At 51.8% G+C, this 22,279-nt stretch overlaps 5 protein-coding genes across 5 annotated transcripts; 2 read left to right on the forward strand and 3 right to left on the reverse strand.

The window, feature by feature from the left end:
• Positions 1 to 741: 741 nt before the first annotated feature.
• J4E93_003384 (uncharacterized protein) lies at positions 742 to 2,124 on the forward strand (the record flags this gene model as incomplete). The annotated part of the gene is made up of 1 exon (XM_049341322.1): positions 742 to 2,124. The coding sequence occupies one exon, from the start codon at positions 742 to 744 to the stop codon at positions 2,122 to 2,124; it is 1,383 nt and encodes a 460-aa protein (XP_049202204.1).
• A 2,063-nt stretch (positions 2,125 to 4,187) lies between these two features.
• On the reverse strand, positions 4,188 to 5,063 carry J4E93_003385 (uncharacterized protein; the record flags this gene model as incomplete). The annotated part of the gene is made up of 2 exons (XM_049341323.1): positions 4,188 to 5,036; positions 5,058 to 5,063. 2 exons carry the CDS (start codon positions 5,061 to 5,063, stop codon positions 4,188 to 4,190), a joined length of 855 nt encoding a protein of 284 aa, XP_049202205.1.
• Positions 5,064 to 6,855: 1,792 nt separating this feature from the next.
• Positions 6,856 to 7,386, forward strand: J4E93_003386 (uncharacterized protein; the record flags this gene model as incomplete). The annotated part of the gene is made up of 1 exon (XM_049341324.1): positions 6,856 to 7,386. One exon carries the CDS (start codon positions 6,856 to 6,858, stop codon positions 7,384 to 7,386), a length of 531 nt encoding a protein of 176 aa, XP_049202206.1.
• A 1,682-nt stretch (positions 7,387 to 9,068) lies between these two features.
• Positions 9,069 to 10,800, reverse strand: J4E93_003387 (uncharacterized protein; the record flags this gene model as incomplete). Its single annotated transcript, XM_049341325.1, has 2 exons — positions 9,069 to 9,550; positions 9,636 to 10,800. The coding sequence occupies 2 exons, from the start codon at positions 10,798 to 10,800 to the stop codon at positions 9,069 to 9,071; spliced, it is 1,647 nt and encodes a 548-aa protein (XP_049202207.1).
• A 7,296-nt stretch (positions 10,801 to 18,096) lies between these two features.
• J4E93_003388 (uncharacterized protein) lies at positions 18,097 to 21,888 on the reverse strand (the record flags this gene model as incomplete). The annotated part of the gene is made up of 1 exon (XM_049341326.1): positions 18,097 to 21,888. One exon carries the CDS (start codon positions 21,886 to 21,888, stop codon positions 18,097 to 18,099), a length of 3,792 nt encoding a protein of 1,263 aa, XP_049202208.1.
• Between the last annotated feature and the right edge of the window lie 391 nt (positions 21,889 to 22,279).

Raw genomic sequence — 22,279 nt, forward strand, 5'->3', positions numbered from 1 at the left:
ACATACAACTTTAGGCTTGTGCGATACATCTTCCTACGACAAAAAGCAACGAGACATTACGAGTCATAGTATGAGCTGCCTGAAGTTCATCCTGACGGCTGACAGGAACCAGCGAAATCACCTGGTGCTTCAATCGTGGCAAACCTTCCGCACTGAGGACGCGGCATTTCCTAAAGCGGAACCCCGCATTTTCGCCCAGCCGGCCCAGCTAGCATGACTTCAGCCCAGATGCAACGCCATGAATGTACCTGTTCGAAGCCTTGTTCTCGCGCAAGCTTTGACATCCCTCACCTCCGCATTTGCTTCCCCGCGTATCCATAATTTCCCCGGACACGGTCCGCTAAGAAATTCCACATGGATACCTGGCGCTGCATTAGAAGCATCGACGTTAAGCTGGATGAGGAGATGCCGGTGCACATCTCTACGGGGTTGCGAGTATAAAGGATACATGATTGCGGCCCACATGTTTGGCTCACGATCATACTGTTCTGCAGTCCCTTCCTACTTACCAGACTATTGGGTTCAGGGTCTTCATCATGTTTGAACTAAGAGGCAAGAGCCTCATCGCAGTCATTCTACTGACCTCTGGTCTTGACTTTCTCCTCTTTGGATGTAAGCTTGAAGCAACTCACTTTGTGCCATGGTTCGATAGCTAACGCGATTGAAGATGATCAAGGACTTTTCGGCGGTATCTTGGGTGGCCAGCGCTTCAAGGATACCCTCGGCAACCCGAACCCAACGATGACCGGACTAGTCACCGCTATCTACGATATTGGATGCGCACTTGGTGCCGTCGTGGCTTTCGTCTTCGGTGAACGCATCGGACGAAAGCGTTCTATCATCCTCGCCAACCTCATCGTCGTGATTGGTGCCGCTATCCAGACTGCCAGCTTCGACTATTGGCAGATGTTCGTCTCGCGCATCATTGGTGGCATTGGCGTCGGACTGTCAACGGTCGCGGTGCCAATTCTGCAGTCGGAGACATTGCCTGCACACAACCGTGGGTCGCTGCTCGTTGTTCAGTCCGCTCTGATCATCATTGGTGTCGCAGTCGCTTCTTGGTTGTGCTTTGCGACACTGTACGCCGAAAGCTCACTGCAGTGGAGATTTCCCGTCGCTTGCCAGATCCTGTTCTCGCTCATGGTCTTGGCGCTCTGCCCATTCTTGTGCGAAACGCCGAGATGGCTTGCATCGCGTGGAAAGATCGACGAGGCAAAACACACTATCAGCCGGCTTTTGGACAAACCTCTGGACGATGAAGAAGTGCAAGGCCAACTTCAGGAGATTCTCGACGCTATCGCGGCAGAGAGCAGCGAAGAGGAGCCCACCTGGGGCGAAGTCTTCAGCAACGCCACTAAGACCCGCAATCTACACCGTGTTGTTCTCGGAATGGGCCCGTATATGATGAACCAGTGGAGCGGTATCAACGCTTTGTGCTACTACCTCGCCTACATTTTCCAGCAGTACCTCGACTACTCTCCGAGCATGTCTCTCATCCTCGCTTCCGTGGCCTTCACTCAGTATGCCGTATTCTCCTGGCCACCATACTTCTACATCGACAAGATCGGACGTAGATGGTCGGTCATGGGCTCGTCAGCCGGTTGCGCAGCATGCATGGCTATCATCGCGGGATGCCTGGCTAAGAACAGTTACGCTAGTGCCGCAGCAGCTGTGGCCTTCATCTTCTTGTACCTCGACTGCTTCACTCTTGGCATCTTGCCTGTGTCGTGGTCCTACTCCGCCGAAATCCAGCCTCTCCGCGTCCGCAACAAGGCAACAGCGGTTGGCGTCTTCTCGCACTGGATGTCCAATTTCGTGGTCGTCATGGTTACCCCGATTGGTCTTGACAACATCCGCGGCCACTACTTCTGGGTCTGGGCTGCCGTTTGCGCATCCTTTGTACCACTAACTTACTTCTTTGGCGTCGAGACTTCTGGACGCACGCTTGAGCAGATCGACATCATGTTCTACGAGAACCCAAGGCTCTGCATGGGGCTCAACAAAGAGAACCGAACAGTCGTAAGGGCGAGCAAGTCGGATGAGGAGCAAAGATACAGGGAGTTTGCACATGCCAACGAGAAGAACCAGGCTGTGATGGCTGAGAGGATAAGCCAAGATGATTAGATGATATTGTCAGATGCTAGGGAGAGAGTGAGGATCGTCAATGCACTGTGGGAGCTGGACAACGTGCGACGACAAGTTCAGATTATCGAGAATCAATCAGCTACCGACTACGTTCAACTACATGATGAGCCAATCTACCGACTGCTTTCAACTACGTGACGCGTCCATCTACCGACTACGTTCAATTACACGACGTGTCCATCTAATTTCTCCGCCTCTTTGACGTGAAACACAATTTGCAAGTGCCTAGATTCTGGATCCGCGAACTGAGAAGCAACAATCTTGTCGACAACCCGACGACCCAACCCTTCCCGATGTTGAATCAGTAGGTAGGCGGTACCGGCTCCTTCAGGCGTCCCGAGTATCGCTAAGCCTTCGTCTGAGTCTGCATCAAACTCGTATTCGAGATAAGACCGAACTTTACGCGGCTGTACTCCAGCTGTTACATGCTGCACTACCATTTCAGACGCAACACTGTCCCCGTACTGAGAGACGGTGCGCAACACAGGCGTTGGCGATTCCTTGCAAATAACATGCAGCCATTTGAGGTATGCCATGTCGCTCCAATGGCATAGTTTGGGCAACAGTGTAGGTGCCGTTGCGCGCGCCGGCTGGTCTACGAACTTAACCAAGCCCGATGCCACCGCGTGAGGCGCGTAGTTAGCCGCCGCTTCGATCGTGCCATCATCTGGATATATATTATTGAGAAACCAGGCGTCGGTGGGTAGGTATGTCTCGCCGTCCCTGGTAGTTTCGTTCACATGTTTCGCCGAACACATAATGCCTACCCGAGGGTCCGTTTCAGCATCTAGCACATATCCCCACTCTTCAAGGTCGGAGACCGATTGGAATTCGCTCTGGGGGATGCTGGGCTGGTCAGAATGAGCCTGTATATGCAGCATTCTACCTTTTTCCAAAGCCTTGGTGTACGCCGTTAGACATTCGTCATCAGGGTGCTTGAATCGCTCGCCAGTAGATCCTGTAGACATTGTTGACTCGTGCGACTGCAAAGACCGAGATGTGTTTGATGGTGCTGAGGGTGCTAGCGGAACGATAAGAGTGTCGAGAATTGTGACCGTGTTTGTCTGCTGGTCACTGATAGTAAGAGTGCGATGGTGAAAGTGTGATCGGAAGAGCGGATAGCCTTTATAAGTATAGCTTTCACCTCCGTGTGAATCGGCAGTGTGGGCATTCAGCGGCAGGTACACATCGTTTTCAGTATACAACGATATACCCCACCCACTGTGTATGAGACCTTGTATGAATAATGTCGAGCTGATACGTCAGCTGGGTTCAGTAGTAAACCGATGACAGTGGTAAAATAGTGTCAAATCAAAGTGCTATTCTACAATGTCGACCTTTTGTCAATAGAGCTTTCTTATGTAACTATGGTTGGGCTTCGTACTCCAGTGCTTTGATAGCCCACGCCGTAGGTATCCCTCTGTTCCCAATCATCTTCTTACTTCTACCGAGACGAGATATCCACGCCAGTTCCCAACCTCCGTCACATTCCTGCAACTCTTTCAAAGATTCCAGGTCAGACAGAGTATCCACGCCGAGCTTCTGGCATGCTAAGACACGCGCGGCGAGGACGAAAGAATCTCCGGGGCGATTGACACGTTGACGCAAGGCCTCAATTGTTGGCTTACGCAGCGACTGGACCTCAGGTGCAGTGGGATTGTCTTCGATGAGGCACGCCAGAAAGTACAGAAAGGTCTCGCTGGCAAGATAGTGTTCCGATCCATCGATGTGACCGCCTTTCAAAAGGATGCGACGAATGTGTTCGAGCTCGGGCTGTACTTCTGCGCCGCGTCCGTATCTATACAGGGCACGAACGGCGTTGAGCATGATGAACGGGCATACACGGGGCCTCGTACCACCAAGATAGATCATGATAAGGCCGTCTTTGTCGTGCCTGTTCTCGACGATACGGTCCAAGATCGGGTTGGCAGACGCTGCTGGCGGGGCGAACGCAAGAAAGGCGAGAGCTGTATCGTCGACATCATCAGGGTCTAAGCTCAGGCGCATGAAGTCAGCACATATACCACGACTATTCATCGATTCTACTTACACGTTTTTGTTGTGCCGACTGGAGGACCATTAAAGAAGTTCCATGCTTTGGCTTGGCTACGGGCCTGTCGAATGTCCGATTTGATATCAGCATCGGAAGCGCCGGGTGGTGAAAGACTGATGACGCTATCATCATTCAACTCAATCTGTATGAGGAATTGGGCGAAGTGATCAAAGATCACGGGGGCGACGTCCTGGATGCATGATGTGTGCTTGTGCGCATTCGCGGTCATGAATCGGCGTGCCCTCGCAACGGGATCCATCAAAAGGTTACGCAATTGACGAATCAGAGCGGTCGAGGAGTCGAAGACGATGCCATGAATCCCGAAGGAGCGGGCTGCATTGACGTTGGCGACTTTGTCGTCCACAAAGATCGCGGAAGAAGGGTCGCTTAAGTTGAGGCTATCCAGAACGTGCTGGTGGAATTGAAGATCAGGTTTCGTCATGCCAACTTCAAAGGACAAGAACTCGCCGTCGAACAGACCCCAGTCGGATAGCACGGCCTTGACAAAGGCGAAATGTTCCTTGGCAATGTTGCTCATGGCATAAACCTTGAGATGGCCACCTAGCTCCGCTTTGAGCTCTTTGAGTTGGGACGTGAGCTCTTGATCAATGCGCAATGTCTTGCGACATTCCATAAGCCCGGTATCGATGGCGTCAGGATCGAGAGAGAGCTCTTTGCTGATAGCTCTGATGGCTTCTGTCTCGCTAATACAGCCGCGTTCCATTTCGCTCCACGTTGGCGATCGGGTGATGGCGTGGAGACTTTGAGGAGAGATGGCAGTGAGATTCTCGATTGACCAGTGACACAGCACATCGCCGATATCAAGAATCAGCGTACGCTGTTGTTGTGATTTTGTGACGGCCATAGTGATGCGGGCCCCTGGTTGGCTAAACTCTGGTTGAGTCTTTGCACACGTTGTCAAAAGCTAGGAATGAAGGCAATGACTTCTCGCGGGATGCAGTGGAAGATGATCTTATGTACTCTCGATCAGACGGTCGATTCTGAAGAATGCTTCAGCTAGAACAGACGCAGAAGTTGGATCTTATAGACGGCGGTGTAGGAAATGGTGGGACATGTCTGCTTCCTGCAGCTGCACCGCGACCATCATCACCTCAAGCGATCATAGCTGCTAGCCAAGTGGATGCCGTGTCTGTAGACTATATCTTACTTTTTCCGATGCTTCTTTGAATGAGAAGCCCTCTGCAAGCCACAAGAAGGATCAACATCATTGTCCTCGTCGTAAAAGGATTTGTACGCTGTCAGCCAAAGACATGCTTATAGACGAAGCACATATTCAGATAAGCGACGCAATGGAAGTCTGTAGGCGGTTTTACAAAGTTAGCCTCAACAATTCCCATTGACAGATCGCTTTGAAAGTGTATCTTGTCTTTCAAATGGCGACAGGAAGATCTGCGTTTCGCGTTCAGTACATCGGAGCCGACACCCTTGCGGTGAGAGCCAGTCCTTCTATAGTAGCAAGAATGTGACCCATCTCACCACTCACGTTGCTTCGAATCATAGTATACTGCCACAGCGGTTGTGTAGGGGAAATGGGTTCCACGCATAGTCGCGCAGTAGTTTATCTCTAGTGTGATGCGAGACATATGGCGATGATCACACGGCGTCTGGTACTCCGGGATCTGTGCGATAGGCATGGAACGAATGGGTGTACATATACATAGTCCGTTGGGGATGGCGACACGATAATCTGGTACCTAGCGATGCTCTGACACCACCACTCTCCGTTCGTCCAGCATGCGTGCAATAGTCGCTACTGTGTCAGCCCAATGTGAACAACCTGGTACAAAGGTCAGAGAAGAGAGATTGTGATGCAAGACGTTGTACGTCGTTGAAGTTGTCGTAAGCTCTGATATGTCCAGGCTTCAGCATGATGGTGAAAGCTAAAATTGAGCTGACCTAAAACCCTTTGCCGGCTGCGCACACGATTTTTGGGTAGAAGAGCAAGCCCTATCGGGCTCTGGAACCTTGAAGATGATGTTTGCACACACTCCACTCCGGCATATGCACAAGGAGGAAGGTGGTGTTGAAGCATGCAGGTGCCGTCATCTCCTTTGTTTTCACGTTTGAGCTGGGGCCACCTGCAATCTTCTATTTCCGGTATAGCGTGGAGGCACCAAGCCCCATGCCGCAAATGTGCCGCACACCATCATCCACAGGAATACTGTTGAAAACTTGTTAGTCAAAACAACAAATACCCCCGACGAAGCCCCACCGAGCTTCATCGACTACAGCAAGTATTCTGATCGCAGTCAGCAGTCAGTCTGCCCAGAAGAAACAAACACGATCTTGATCTGTTGGCTGCCATCATACCTAACGTCGATGCGGATGAACGCCGCCACGTCATCGGAGGCGGCAACAGTTACGCCCAACGTACGTTGCATCGGAGAAGGAACTGATGGATGTGCATCCATCTGCATGCACCACACTAGGCCATTGCGCAAACCTCCGATCTTTTAGACATCAACCAGCCCATCGAAAACTCCGAGACTATGCCTGCAGGGACTGAATACCCTGCGCTTGTCGCTACCGGTAGTACCAGCTTCTACACTCATTCGACGAATCTATCATCCGAAGGTGAAAGCACCTTGCATATCACATCGCTTACGTTTCCTCAATTGCATCTCCGCCTTCCTGACATGAACGACGCTGCTGCACTCCTACGACTCTTCACCGACTATCGCAATGTCCAGCACGACAAGTCATGTGCCGGTCTTGACAGTAGTGACGCCATTGAGCATTTGATCAAGCAATGGCAGGTCGTCGATCTACCACTGCAGCGTGCCAACATCGTCATCGAGATAGATGGGATGACTGTCGGCACCGGCGGCTTGGGCTGGATTGGCAGAAGAAAGACTGATGGCCAGCTGATTGGTGACGCAGGCTTGATGTTGGACACATATTATCGTGGCTCAGGCTACGGCTATGAGTCGTTATGTATGGTCATTGATCATGGCTTTGCTGTCCTGGGCATGGATGAGATACATATAGCATGTGTAGATGCTAATACGGCGTTCAAGGGGCTGATGAACAAAAAGTTCGGTTTCCAGGCTGAGAAAATAGACGACAAGATGTTCGGAAATGAATGGATCTGGCGCATCACTAAGGAGTCGTGGGAAGAGTGTACGCACTCTGCGCGAGGGCGAGGTCAAACTCAAGAGAAAGTCTGAGGAGTCACTGGCGAAGAGTTTTGGCCAAAGCGAGTGTCGCACATATCCCGCGATGACCTTTTGGCTTGTGGAAGTTCTGCTCGATGCTGGGCAGGTGGCTTACTGCCAGCGGACTGGATCTTCGTTTCGGTGCCTCGCTTTTGCTGACAGGATAGCAAATGACAGGCTCAACTTCATCATGAATCGCGTGTGAGGCAGATGGAATCACATCCTGTTGAGTCTGTTGACAAAAACATCTGATGCAGCTTTTGCGCAGACTGCAATACGTCGATGCACGTGGAGCAGAGCGCACCGAAGCCGCATTGTTGAGTTTGGAAGCACGTAATTCCTTCTGCGACCAACGATCAAGCCTTCAGGAATTATTCTGCTCCGCAATTGGGGGGTTTGTGCTGAAAGCAGGCGTGAAACGCATCAAATACGCGTAAAGTCTCACATTCCCGCATCCCGAGCTCGTCTTCCATCGGAGAGCTTTCCGTATACCTTCCCCATCACAACACCATGATTTCAGCTACATCAATAACGAATAGAATCTATGGTGTTGCGAGCAGCGCGGATCTTATCCTTCATAACAATGCTGGTATTATTCTTATGCTACTGGCGCAAGTATGCTCTACTATCCTGGCGACATTGGGACGCATCCTGGGAACGCAGCGTAGCGGCGGCTCAGGCACCACAACAGTCGGTACTTCCGAGGTATGCGAATATGTCACGCGCTCACCTACGCAAACACTGATGTTCTCCAGATACTCATTGTAATGATGTCGATAATCACCGTTCTGTCGTGGACGTTCATATTACTGTCCCCGGCAGCCATTCCTGGTGGTGCATTTGGTCCTCCCAAGCTGCGTCCTCTACTCGTCGTAAGAGGCGTTGCGGGGTTCTTCGGTATCTGGGGCTTCTACGTTTCTCTACGCTATCTCGCACTAGCTGAGGCAACTCTGATCAACTTCCTCGCGCCAATTCTCGCTGCCCTTCTCCTCGGCTTAATACCAGGTCAGCAGCGCTGCTCTGTCGCTCAAATTCTCGCCGCTCTACTTGCGGTCATCGGCTTACTCTGCGTGTTGCAGCCTTGGAGCGCTCAGATAACAGATACGCCTAGAGAGCACGCGCTGGCCATTGGTGCGGCTGTTATTGGTGTCCTCGGCGGCGCAGTCTCTTTCTTAACGATGTCGTGCCTAGGAGAGCACGTACACCCGATGACAACGGTTGCATACTTTGCGCCCATATGTACGCTACTCAGCGGCGCATCGCTCATCATACAGCAAAAAAGCTTGGCTTTCCCATCCACCGCCGTAGGATGGCTGTTCGTATGCGTGCTGGGCACATTGGGGTTCGCCATGCATTGGCTCATGGCAGCGAGCTTGATGACCGGCGATTCGAAGAGAGCGCTTCACATAGTAAACCTGCAGGTAGTGTTCGCTATGTTAGCGGATAAGATTGTATGGAGATTGGAGCCGGGATGGTGGAAGCTTGTTGGTGCGGGATTGATCGTGGGGAGCGTTATATTTGTTGCGACCGTAAAGGAACCTCAAAGATACACAATGGTCAAAGATGTCGACGAAGAAGAGAAAATTGAGTCTGAAGATACCAATCACTGAGGCGGGGATAGCCAAAGCGACGAATCTATTCATTGCTGGAAATTAAATGCGCTGATGGTAGGGCTAAATTGCAGAGTCAAGTCATCAAGACTTCAATCCCAACTGGCCCGGCACAGAGCTATATACCTGTCGTCCCTCAAACCAGGTCTTTAAGACCGTTGCTCCAGCAAACTCTCCTTGGCTCAAGTCCTGATCAACAGCAATGAAGTTCGCCATTTTCCCAACTTCAATGCTGCCCTGCATGCGGCTTCTGCCCACCGCTTCTGCACCTCCCAACGTGATCATACGGCAGAGCGTTACAGCGGCTATCTGCTTCTTGTTCAATCCCTCATGGGCTGGTGTTTCAGGCACTTCAAGTCTCTCCACCAGGTGTGCAAGTGGGTCGAACAAACTTGGGTTGGGAGTCAAGATCCAATCCGAGCCAATCGTCATACGAGCGCCTGTAGCCAGAATATCGTTGAAGGGCCACTTGAGCAGATGGGGCGCTGCTTGTACAATGGGGTGGTGCCAAATTGCTGGGGACATCTCGGCGGTAAGGCCCAGGCGCGCGATCCGTGGGATGTCATCTACAGCGTAACTTAGTTTCGAAGCATGAAGATCTCGCAAAGGATACCCAGGAATGGCTTCACATACCTGGATGGACTGCATTACAGTGCGCAAGCTCGTGCTTGGGACCGTTGGGGTTGTTCTTTCGCACAGCCTCGTAGGCGTCCAGCGCAAGCCGCAAGCTTCCCTCGCCTGCGGCGTGGATCTTGCATGTCATGCTCCGAGCATCGTATTTGAGAAGTTGTTCGAGTAGCTTGTCGTAGCTCAACAGCAAATGCTTAGCATCGGGCGCTCCATGGTCGTTCAAATCGCATTGGGTGGACTGTGGAGGAAGCGGAGCGCCGTCGAGGAAGAACTTGACAAAGCTCGTGTGAACATGTTTGCTCTCAAAAGCTTCTGCAACATTGAGCAGAGCTGCTAGTGATTCCTCGCGCTCGTGAGCTTTCTCCGGTGCGGCAACAATGTGTGTGTGTATGTTTAGAGGCAGGCGATTCTCCGCTTCCAGCTCACGCACGGCGTGTAGATAGACGGTGTTGGCCGATGCCTCTTGCACGGATGTAATGCCATACCTATGACATTCAGACATGGCAAACTCGATGACAGTCTTGGCATAGCTGAGTGGAGTGCGCGGTAGACCACGCCAGATTGGAGTTGTTGCAGCCTCGACAATCTCTCCGGTGAGTGTGCCATCAGGTCGACGAAAGAAGAAACCCCCGGGCGGGTCCTTGACGTCGTCGTCGATACCCATCTCACGCAGTCCAGCAGTGTTCACGAGGATTCGATGGCAGGAAATTTCGCGCACGATCACGGGGTCGTCCGGGTAAAGCTCGTCAAGGTATTTTCTGTCGGGAATGCCATCGGCAAAGTTGCTTGCCTGGTAAAAGTTGCCTATAATCCAGTTGCCCATGACGTTTGAAAAAGCGCAGGCACAGGAAGCTGACTTGATGTTGCTGGCGAGAGTCTTGTCGGTGCTATCCCAGCCGACGTGCGCTTCCCCAGTGCGCTGGCATCCAGCCGCTAAGAGGTGAGTATGGGCGTCGTGGATACCGGGCATGACGAATTTCTCTTGTAGTTGGTACTGAACGAGCCCTCTTCTTTTAGCAATGGTTCTGATCTCCTCGTTCGAGCCGACGGCTTCAAACTTGCCGTCGGGATTGACGATAAAGGCTTCAACCCATGGTTGCGCATCGTCCATGGTGTATACTCGTCCGTTGACGAAGGCGGTAGCATTTTCTGACCCTTTGGACGAATAGTATAGAGGGGCTTCCATACTTAGAGGGAGCTAGTGGATTGTAAGAAAAAAAGGATTATCCCAAGAAGCCCAAAAATAATAAGCAATGCAGTGTTGACACCGATGATTGTGAGGGGCAAGTTCATATGCCAGAAGCTCTGGACTTCCTTATAACCATCCTGTTCATATCCTGCTACTTGATACTATCAACCAACCATATCGACGAAGACGAAAAGACATCCTCGGCTGCACCGATACGGCATCGTACTATACTCGCATTCGGCTCGTAGTCTAGTGGATACTCGGAAGAAGCCAAAACTTTAACTTCGACTAATGTGATACCTCAGGTCGAAACTGCACTCACTTCGCGAAGAGGGCTACGCATGCTAACTATTTTGGGCTTAGTAAATGTCGTCGTCAGCTGACCGTGCACGCCCCAGCTCAGATCTCTGCTTCCTACAACCGCGAGACCAGGCAAGTCGTCAAAATTCCCAAAAGTTGGCAAACGATAGTCAGGTGCGCATAAAAATGTCAATGAACAGGATTTTTGATCATGCGAAACACGCCATCGCAATGTGCATACTGCGGGTACCCAAAGCTGTGGAATGAGGGGGCCTCGATCAGAAGCGCCTACCAGCCCCCCAATTTCCCTGACGCGACCCCGAAGTTGACCCGCTTGCGACCAGGACCTCATTCACCCGTGCTCAGTACCTACAAGCGTACATACGATGGAAAGACCTTCCATGGCAGTTCAATACGCCTTGGTCGTACGACCCGTCCTTCTCGCAGGGCATATCCATCCAATCACCACAAACTACATGCCCAACGTCTCCGTTGCCTTGCCTTGCGTTCTCCACACGCAATCATCATGGTCCATCCACTTCAAGAGTTTGAGATCCATCTAGGGATATGCTGTCAGCCACCGCGTATTTCCATCAACTGCCGAAAGCTTGCGCAAGAGATGTCATGACTTACAGCAGGAGCTTGCGGAGGGTTGTCAATCGCGTCTCGTCCGTAATGGTACACGCCTTTGTAATCCGCGACCTTAAAGGGGTCTGGGTAGCCGCAAGGATCCACGGATACTAGGGCTGGGCCTTGATACATTTGCCAGTAGTACTCTGTACCGGATGATCGGAGGAGAAGGATCTGGACCGAGGAGTCGTAATAGTCCTACCTCGGATTTAGCGGTGAAGTCTATCTTGGTATTCAGAAAACCGACCGAGGGGCGCCAATCGGTACCATTTTCTGATCTCCGTACGCCGGCGTAATTGACGGGTGTAGTGAGAGTCGTGCAAATGGGAATAGCGGCTAGGCCGACAAGTGATGAGGTGACCGTCCGCATTTTAACGGCGTAGTAGTCAACGTGCTGCTTGCTTTTCGATTTTGAGAGCTGTTCGGGAGAGGAGGGTTGGCTCGAGCACCAGGACGGGGTTATATACTGTAAGCGAAAGTGAACCGATTGACTGACACGTAGGCAGTGACACCCTCAAGATACGAACACCACCCAACGAGACCATGCAAGCAAACAAATAGGAAACACTTTCTTTCGGCCACTAGCGCACCTTGAAGCGAGCAGGATATAAGCATGTGTATCTGGAAGCGATACCCATTTCGATTCACCAAGTATCTAAGATGGTAACCAGTTGTCCGGCTTCTAAAAGGAAATCATGTGTCTTGCCCTGTTGCCGACCGATAGATCCCAATCCCAAGACCGTCCACCACATTACTCAAGCGACAAAAGACTCTTTTGCCAAGTTATGCAGTGCACGAAGAACCCCAGCCTAGAAATTGCAGGCGTATCCGCGATGGTACGACCAACCTTGGCCGGTACATGAGATCGCTCCATCGTTCCAACTCGCATCTCGCTCACAGTCGTAGATCATCCAGTCGCCACATACGAACTGACCGACATCACCGTGACCGTTGGTCTTCCAGTTGCAGTCCTTGCGGCCCATCCACTCAGGAACAGGTAGCTCCATCTACGCTGTGGTCAGTTTCATGTGCACTTCCAAGCTGCAATCGATGAATTCACTTACCGCGGGTGGGTTTGGGGGGTTGTTGATGTCGTTGCGATCGTAGTCCAATTCACCTATCTGCGAGCCGAGCTTGAAGTCTCCTGTTTTGCAGGCATTGATCTTCACACCATAAGGACCTAGATACAACGACCAGTAGAAGTCCGCAATGGAGTAGCGCTCAAGAATAATCTGAACCGAATTGGTGAACACATCAGCTTGCTAGTATAAGGTCAGTAAAGCACCGCGTTACAGAACATAATGCATACGTACCAGACCGTGTGCGGTGCGATTAGCCTGCGCCTCGGGGCTCAAGAACTTGGCAGATGTTGCAGAGGTTGCGCCGAATAGTAGGCTGACGGACAGGCCAACGAGGAGAGTAAACCACGCGAGCATGTTGAGGGAGATGTTGTTGTGTGATTTGTCCAGGCGTTCAGGATAAGAGTTGTGTTAAAGACAGAGGCAGAGCGAGGGCCAGTGTGAGCTATATGTATATTTTGTGATCCCTTGGCTAAGAAGCGAGCACCTGACGGTTCTAGTGGGCAAAATGCAGGCAAAAAGGCGGGCGGGAGGGGACGTGCAAATGGCCAAGTTAGGCGGCAGTTCTTCGCGCTTTGACGTACAGGGTGATTAGAGTGAGACTGAGAGCGGGAGTGAGAGCGTTCTTCATACACTCATTGGTTCTACGTAGAATGACGAAATCTTTTCATGTCTACAGGAGGCAGGAGACTTGCAGTCATTTCTCAAGCTGCGCCTTGCCCACCCTCACGGTCGCTCTTCATCAGAATCTTTATCCAACCTCTAGAACTCGCAGTACCAGGCCACAGCGTAGCGTGGACGCGGGTTACCGCAGGAAACTTGTTGTCCATATCGAGGATCCTTGGCGCAGTCGATTATGTAGTAGTCGCCGCAACGGAACTGGCCCGCATCTTTGCCAGTGGCGTGGTAGGCACAGTCACCGCGGTTGCCGTACTCGATCGGGACCTCGAACTAGAAGTGAGTCAGTGTATGTACGGTGCGCGTCTAAAGATAGCAGCCAACTTACCTCGGGGACGAACGGCAAGTAGTTCTGAGGGTAAGGAGGGCTGTCCATGTCTGGCTTGTTGGTGTGCCATCCAGGCTCGCCATGATAGACCTTCTCGAAGCGAGTGTCTCCACAAGGGTTCACGGCCACGCCGCTAGGTCCTTGGAAGATGTCCCACACGTAGTACTTGGTGTCTACCTCCTCGACTTGGATCTGGAGGGAGTAGGGATACGGACCCTGGCCCTTGAATGTAGTCAGTACGATGCTTGAGGTTCAACACCATCGCGCACTCACGGCAGTGGGGTGGTCTGCAAACTGCTCAGCGGGTGCGGCAAGAACGAAGCCGAGGCCGACGAAGAGCCACACAAGGTAGGTGACTAAGGAAGACATAGTTGCTGTTGATTCGTAGGCAGACTGTGTCGAATTGATGAAGTGTGTATGAACGGAGACGCGATATTTTGAATTGGCGTTGGAGCTAGGGAACTCGACAAGCTCGTGGTGAGAAGTGAGTGCGTTAAGTAGGCAACCGCGCAAGAGTAGCACGTGTGTGGAGCCAATTGCAGTTAGTCTCAGATGAAGCAAACGGCAGTCGCTAAGATATGGTCAGAGGGCAGATAACGCGTCAGAATACGCATACGAGCCTGTCTCCACGCTTACACTTCTTGAGGGCGACAACATTTCTTGAGGACGGATACATTACTTGGGGACGAACATATTGCTTGAGGACGAGTGCATTCCTCACCGCGCGTGCATACGTTGGGTGAGATGACCACTTAGATAAGCCTACTTGAACCATACGGTCAACCCTTACATACGCTTGCCATCAACCCGGGTCCATATAGCCTGCCACGCCAACCTAGGAAAAACCTGAACACCCTGGAGCCTACGTTGACGTTGGTTCACCTAATTTGCAAGGTTTTGGCTTAATGTAGCCTGCAGACCTGTTCAGTTCTTTTCTTGTATGAGGTGCTGCCTCCTCAGAACTCGCAGTTATATCCGCGGTGATATTCCCGACCATCCGGGCATTTGAAGGTTGCCTCGTTGTAGCGCGGATCTTTTGCACAATCGATGATGTAGTAATCTCCGCATCGAAACTGACCAGCGTCGACGCCGCTGCCGATGTAATGGCAGTCTTCGGAATACTCGATGTCAGTGTATACCTACATGAGAGTGATAGTTAGCATACGATACTCTGCAAAGAGTTTGAAGAATGTTCTACTTACACTGGAAGGGGGAAACGGCGGATGGGCGATGTCGTCGTCCTCGCCCGCGAATTCCCTTCCGAAGTAGACCCGATCGAAGTTCGGATCATCTTTAGGATCCAGGCAAGGATCCACTGCGGTTCCTTGGGGTCCCTGAAAGATGAACCAGTTGTATCGGCGAACAGGGAATTTACTTAGGATGAGCTGTAGGGAGTACGGATATGGAGATGCCTGGTTAGCTTCATTAGCAAGAGTGCTACAAGATTGCGTCAAAAAGGCTGATAAACATACATTCGCAGTGTCGCGCCTTGCCATGAATGTGATATTACCGGCAAACGTGTCGACAGGCACTGCTGAGACAAGGCTTAGGCAGGCAAGTAGCCAGACAAGCGAAGTGAGTAGATTGAGCATGGCGAATCGAAAGTTGGTCTTGGTCTTGGTCTTGTGTTCCGCTGAGGAGAGAAAGAGAACTGGGTGAGAAGATTCGACGTAGGTTTAACGCCTGTCGATGACTTGTAGTAACGAGTCTTCAAAGTGGGGTAGAGAAGCGGTGAGCTGTGAAGAGCAGTGGTCGGGCGTTTGCGGGAGACAAAGGAATATTGCAAACAAACACAGGGTCTTTCACTAGTAATGGTAAACGTAGTATGGAAGTATTAAGACATTGCACTGTAGTGAACGGAGGCGAGACTGAGCGGCATATGCATGCAATTCTTCGCACAATGTAGATTATCTCCGCTCTGCGCTGTGCGCATGTTCCAGCCTCAGCCATCCTCGAGCACAACGTCTTATTGATAGACGCGCCTAAGTATCCACGAAGAAACCTCGATGATCCCATGCCTTCTCTCTCCAGTCGCATTCCTGGGTTGGATCATGAAACCGAGCGTCTTGTTTGAAATGCAGAATCTCGCGACCCGGGCCGCAGTCAAGCCAGCCTGCATCGCCGCCTGTTGAGGTGTATTGACAGCCGACATATTTGCCTGGGAGATCAAGAGGGAAAGTCATCTATACCGCGTAAAGTCAGTACCTGCTCATGGCGAATCGACAAAAGACACAGATCATGCCGGCGTTCTGCAGACTCACCTCCGGCGGTAACACGGGCTTCTCGATTGGGTCGCCTTTGTAGTAGTATGGACCCATAGATTTGACAAAGTGGAAGTCTTTCATGCCATATCCCAGACTGCAGAGTGGCGCCGAGATACCAGAAGGGCCCTCGAGAAAGTGGTAATAGTATCTTGTTCTATATTTTCCCGCAAGTTGCTTCCTGAAGATAATTTGGATGGAGTTCAGTTTTCTGGGGTCGCGGATATGCTTGTACTAAGGTCAGTCTTGCTTTGTTGAGGAGCACTGAAATGAAGTACTGACCATCGCTCCATCAGATGTTGCCATTGATGTACTGTTCGAGAGTGCGTGCGGGCTAGGTACCTCGAGAGGTACCGCGATACCTGGCGCGACCAGATACGCGACAAGCCAAACGAGTAAAGGAAGCCACGAAAACATGACGAGTGTAAGTTGGGGGGTTGAATGGCAGTAGCTTGGCTAGGTTTTGTAAAGCAGAAAGAAAGTGCGGGTGAAGGTGAGAGCCGAGTAGATAAGCGCCTAAGCTTAGATTGGCGAAGGACTAAAAATCGTGTATCATGGAAGTGTAAGCGGGGCCGCAGCAATCGGGGACCTGTCAACAGTGAGTGCCTACGTCAAGGTGAAACAGCGCTGTGATCTTGTGGTCGAGCACTACGTGGCGCGATGATTGCGTCATGTTCGGATGCTGCCCAGAGCACCTACCTGGGTAAGTCTGGCAAAGTATCACAGTAATACCAAGAATATATGAATAGTGGGCTCTTCCATGCCTCATAGTCTCCATGTTCTTATGCAGTATTAACTGCGGCTGGTAGTACATCGGGAAGTCAAGCTAGCAGATATGAACGAAAAGGATGTGATTGGAAGGACCTGGATCCGGCAAGTGCTACCCCAAGTGCCTCTGTACACTCTCTTCAGACAGCCCAGTACTAGGACGATTCCTTGGGCACCTCTTCATCAAAGTCGCAAAAGAACACGCGACGGTACCGACGGCCATTATCACAGTGTATCTCCGGATCTTTGATCTGCGGATCGAGACCACAGTGGTCAAAGTGCTTGTCATCGCACTCAATCCAAGTCTTCTGCGCGCCGTCGCTTGAGTAATAGCAGTTGTCTTGACCGTTGATAGTGATCGGAAGACTTTCATCGGGCTTTAGAGGGATGTATGTGTCAGCCTGATGCTTCACCTAATCTCATACAGCGTTGCAAGACTCACCTCCGGCATCCTTTCGAGGTATCTGTCGGGAATTTGCTCATCTTTAGTCCCCGTGAATTCGGGCTCATTTGTCGGCCACCATCGATGGAGGCCCTGGAAAGGTGCGGAGGAGGATGTAGGCGCACAGGGGTCGACTGCTTCGCCTCCAGGACCGACGAAGGACATCCAGTTTAGTTTTTGATCTATCTTCTCAAGCAGGAACTGGACAGATCGATAGCGAGTTTTCGATCTCGGAACGTGGTTTGTAACGATAGTGGGCGCCACTGCCACTGCAATGCCTGTAAAGACCCTTGATGGGGTGAGGTCATTCGCGGAAGTGGACACTACCACCATAGATCCCGCTATCGTAAGTGCGGTCCAGAATCTCATCGTAGCCGGCAGTTTATGGTGCTACCGTACCGCTGGAGGCTAGTATTGGTGTCGTGGTATGGATGTGTGATTGATGGGTAGGTTTCCGGGATGTTCTGCTTGAAAGTGCGGAAGAATAAATAAAGTAGAACAATATAGGTAGCTTCATAGCTCAGGAAGAAGAGCTAGAACATCTTGACGACATGTTACGATGGGGGTCATCTCTAGTCATATGTCTGCTGTCATAGGTCATGACTGAACATATTGCCGGGTGTTAGAGCAAAGCCGCCGTTGTGTCCATGTCTACGGACCGCATGATGCACCTTCGAAGCTAGGCGGAATGTACTCTCTCTTGGTAACACTCGGTTGTCAGGTATCATCGTGTTACACAAATCTGGCGCACCCACTGCAGCGTGGCATAGCTCGTTCATTCGTAATAAGTCGTGAAACGTACATAGATTAGGCAAAAGACACTCGGCCCAAGCCTCTCTCTTTCACTGCCTTGGAAACGCCATCCTTGATCTTCGCGAGAGCTGCTTCCCACGGCTCTCTCGAAAAGGTTTCGTCCTCCTCCGCCTCGCAATTAATGACGTAGTCGATCCATTTCACCATACCCACAGCCTTGCTAATGTCCTTTTCTTCCAGTACGACCTTTCTGAGATACTTGATCAAGGCAACAACATCTTCGCCATACGGCCCTTCGTCAGTAAACTCGCCAATCCATTGCTTCATGGCAACCCTTAAGTCCGCCAGCGCCGAGAGTTTGTCGGTTGTGAAGGTCGGCTTTACAGGGCGAGGGACTTTGATCGTTGGTAGTTCTGTGGGTAGTTCTGTGAGTAGTTCTGTGGGTAGTTCTGTGAGTAGTTTTGTGGGTAGTTCTGTGGATAGTTCTGTGGGTAGTTCTGTGGATAGTTCTGTGGATAGTTCTGTGGATAGTTCTGTGGATAGTTCTGTGGATAGTTCTGTGGATAGTTCTGTGAATAGTTCTGTGGGTGGTTCGACTTCCGGTGAAGGTTTGGCCTTGCGTGATACAGAGACACGGAAAGCGTTCATCTTCCCGGCTTTGTGTTGTGCGAGTACTTCGCTGCGAACGTCTTCGGGTAGCGCAGCGAGGAAGGCTGGGTCAAGGTCATCTTCCTTTGATGGGTTGGGTACGGTGGGCGCTTCAAAGGCATCATCGCTTGGGCCGGCAGAATTCTCTCGACTCTCACTCTCTCGTGCGGGGTTCTTGAGAGAGATGAAATTGGCTTGAGTGAGAGTTTTGCCAGTCATGCTAATGGACTTTGCTTGAGCAGCGGCAGCAAGCATTGCAGATCTTGGTGGCCGGCCTCTTCCACGCTTAACAGGTGCAATGGCTTTCTTCGCAGGGATACCTATAATTCTGTTCTTGCGCGGCGACTGGGGTAATATCGTTTGGTCAGCGCCCTTTTGGCGGCGAGAGGGAGAGAAGGGGGTGATGCTGGCGTCATACTGTGCAAGTATGTCGGCACGAACTTCGGCTGGTAGCGTAGCAAGTATGTCAGGATCGAGTTGAGACTGGGCCGGGAGTGCTGTCATAGCGAAAGGCAAAGCTTTTGTAGGTGTGCTAGGGTTGTCTCTTTTGCCTTCATTGCGCGCAGGTGTAGGTGAAGACTGGCGCGTTTGGCGCAGCAGTTTTGATCGAATATCCTCTGGTAGCTCGGCCAGAACTTTAGGGTCAACCTGTGAGGGCATGATGAACTGCGTGCCTAACATGTTTAGCGGGCGGCGTGAAGGTGTTGATGCATTGAGTGTCTGAGCGCCAAAAGGGACATGCTCTTCTCCTGACGAGGCTTTGGACTTTCGTGGGGTCTCTGGATCGTCTTGGATGGGGTCTTCCTCAACTGCTTTTGGGGCTTGCGCCACACGAGCTGGCTCCGCGTTGCCGACTTTAAATTGCAGTCGTCGCTGTGAGCCTTCAAGACTACCATCCGTGGCGTTCTTCATAGGCTCCAGTTTTGTCATCTGTATGCCGATGCCTCGAAGCTCACCTGGGGTGAAACCAAAACCGCGCAGTATGCCTACTGCCTCTTTTGTAAGAACTTCTTTGGCATTGGTAGCGACACCAAGCGTGAGGCTCTTATTATGCGTGTCACATTTGCCGTGGCCAAGATGCTTGGGAGGATCCAGAGGAGCGTCTGGAGAACGTCGCATAATCTTCATCGTGAAATGCTTGCCCTTTACCCTCTCCTTCAACAGTCTCTTCTGGAGCTCTCCACATAAGCTTGCAATGAACTCATCAGCTTGCTCCTGGTTCTCGAAGCGAACGCCCCAATTCACCTCGGCAGAGATAGACTTGCGGACGACTTGCTCCCCTACTTCTTGACGATCGATACCTCTTGCGTACTCGTAAAGCTTCTCTCCAGTCTTGGGCCCTAGTATCTGTACGAGTCTTTCTTTCGTAAGCTCGCGAATGTCTTTGACGAGTTTGACTCCCTGGTCCTCAAGCTTGCCTCCAATCGACCAAGCGACGCCTGGGAGGTCTTGAACCTGAAGTTGACCTATGAAGTCCAAGACCTCTTCGGGTTTGATTTGGTATTGTCCGGCAGGCTTTGCTTTGCGTAAGGCTACTTTGGCTAGTAAGATGTTGCTACCAATGCCGACAGAAACGTTACAACCAGTCCTAGACCTGACTTCGTCGCGTAGGTTGAGTGCAATTTCTTCGGCTTTCGCCTGCTCGCGATAATTGCTGCCTTCGGAGTATTGTTTGCCATCGCTATCACCAACAGCGATGCATAGATTCGATACATCGATGAGCGCTTCGTCAATACTGACACTCTGCACTAGACCACCGGTAGCCAGGATGGCATCGTAAAAAGCGCGGCTGGTGGCTTCGTACTCGGGAAAGTCGTAAGGCAAAATTTTGAGGTCTGGACAAAGCTCTTGAGCCCGCTTCATCCACATACCGTTTTTTACACCAAATGTTCGCGCAGGATAGTTGCAGCTTGCGATTTCGGACCCGCTGCCTTGGCCATGCGCAACAACCGCCGGCTTGTCTTTGTATTCTGGGTGTTTCTTCAAGCTGACTGCTGCGAAGAAACTGTCGAAGTCCACGTGGAGAATATAGCGCCGAGCGCCCGGGGCGCGCTTCTGCTTGGCCCTCTGCGAAGAAGTCTTCTCGCTCGCTAGTGCCTGCAGCTGGGACTTGAGATCGGCTTTCCATGTCGACAAATGGTGAAGACGTGACTCGCGATAGTATTGTTCAAGGAAGCCTGGATCCACAACGGTGGATTTGCGAACCTTCGGATCCCGTAGAAGTATTGCGTTGTGCTCCTCGGCAGTCAGCTCCCGGTTCTTAGGCTTTTGGGCGTCTTGCACCGGAGGCACTTGCTCAGCTTGGTCTTCGGTACCGTCTTTTGACTCTGCGCGCTGGGGCGGAGGAGAGCTCGGGTTCGTATAGAGACAATCGTGGACATCGTCCGGCACATCGTCTATACGGGCCGGGGCTACTGAAGGGCTAGTCTTGGGTGGTGTGACAAGCTTTGCAGCTTTACTCGACTCTCCGGATCTGGCCTGGCCGGGCAGGCCTTCCGGTTCGCGGGAGGGTGGCAGATCCTCGATGTCATCGTCCGGTGTAGGAAGGCGCTGCTTCTTGTTCGAAAAGCGCGCGCGCATGCTGTTACTCGATGTCGGTGTACTAGCAGGACCGGCCTGGCTTCCCCTCAGTTGACTTGTGTACCAGCTGGCATCTGTCTGGTCCCGGTAACCCCTTGTCTTGACGTTCGCGGTGCTAGTCATACCATCCTTGTTGAAAGCCAGCACATTCTGCTTCTCGCCCTCATCCACTACCCGGTACTCGCTCCATGGCAGCAACTTGCCCGCTTTTATGCTGTCTACGACCCACGCGGGCTTTACGATTCGGTATCTCCGGAACTCGACGACTTTCTTCGGCGTCAGACTACTGGCAATGATGTGCGTGACCGTAGTCTTCCCGTCCAGATACTGCATGAAGCCGCCGCCGTGTTGGACTATGATGGTGTGCAGGTCGTTGAGCGATGGCTGCGTGTAGCCGTTGACATGCGCCACGACGCCCTTGAAGATTTGAGGTTTGTTGCCGGCCTGATTTCGTATGTCGGCATCGAGATTCTGCAGTTTGATCTTCTTCCGCCTGAAGTAGTCGGTAAAGCCGCCAAAGGCCGAGCCGCGGTACTCCTCTCCATCCTCGCCATCAAACTGGTGGCTGGCGATGCGCTTGCGGACCGACTCGGAGTTCTTCTCTAGGCGCGAGCCCATTGTGACAGTGGTGTGGTGGATCAAGAGCGTTCATCGGGGCCGGGGTCATGATGGGGCGTCGCGGAGGTGCGTCGGCTGCCGCATGTCGAAATCGGTGTTGGTGGTGAAAGGCGCGTGCCGTGGCGCGTTGGAGGACCGCGAATACGTCACGCTAGCGACGCTAAGTGGATCGTTCTGCCGGCGGTGAAAGCACGCTAAGAGAAAGCTGCAGGCCTTGGCGAACTTTTTCTACCTCTCGAAGTCGCTGCTCTTCAGTTTCTTGCTTTTCGTTATCATCCTGCTCTACCAGCTGTTCTCGAGCTGTGCAACTTCCTGAGCAATAAACACGTGCGCCGACTTCATACTCTCAACAATCCCCTCAACTCCTCCAGACGAAGACTTGCGACCACTT

This window comes from Alternaria ventricosa (genome assembly GCF_023758065.1).
Source record: "Alternaria ventricosa strain BMP 2768 chromosome Unknown scaffold_4, whole genome shotgun sequence".
NCBI classification, from domain to species: Eukaryota; Fungi; Ascomycota; class Dothideomycetes; order Pleosporales; family Pleosporaceae; genus Alternaria; species Alternaria ventricosa.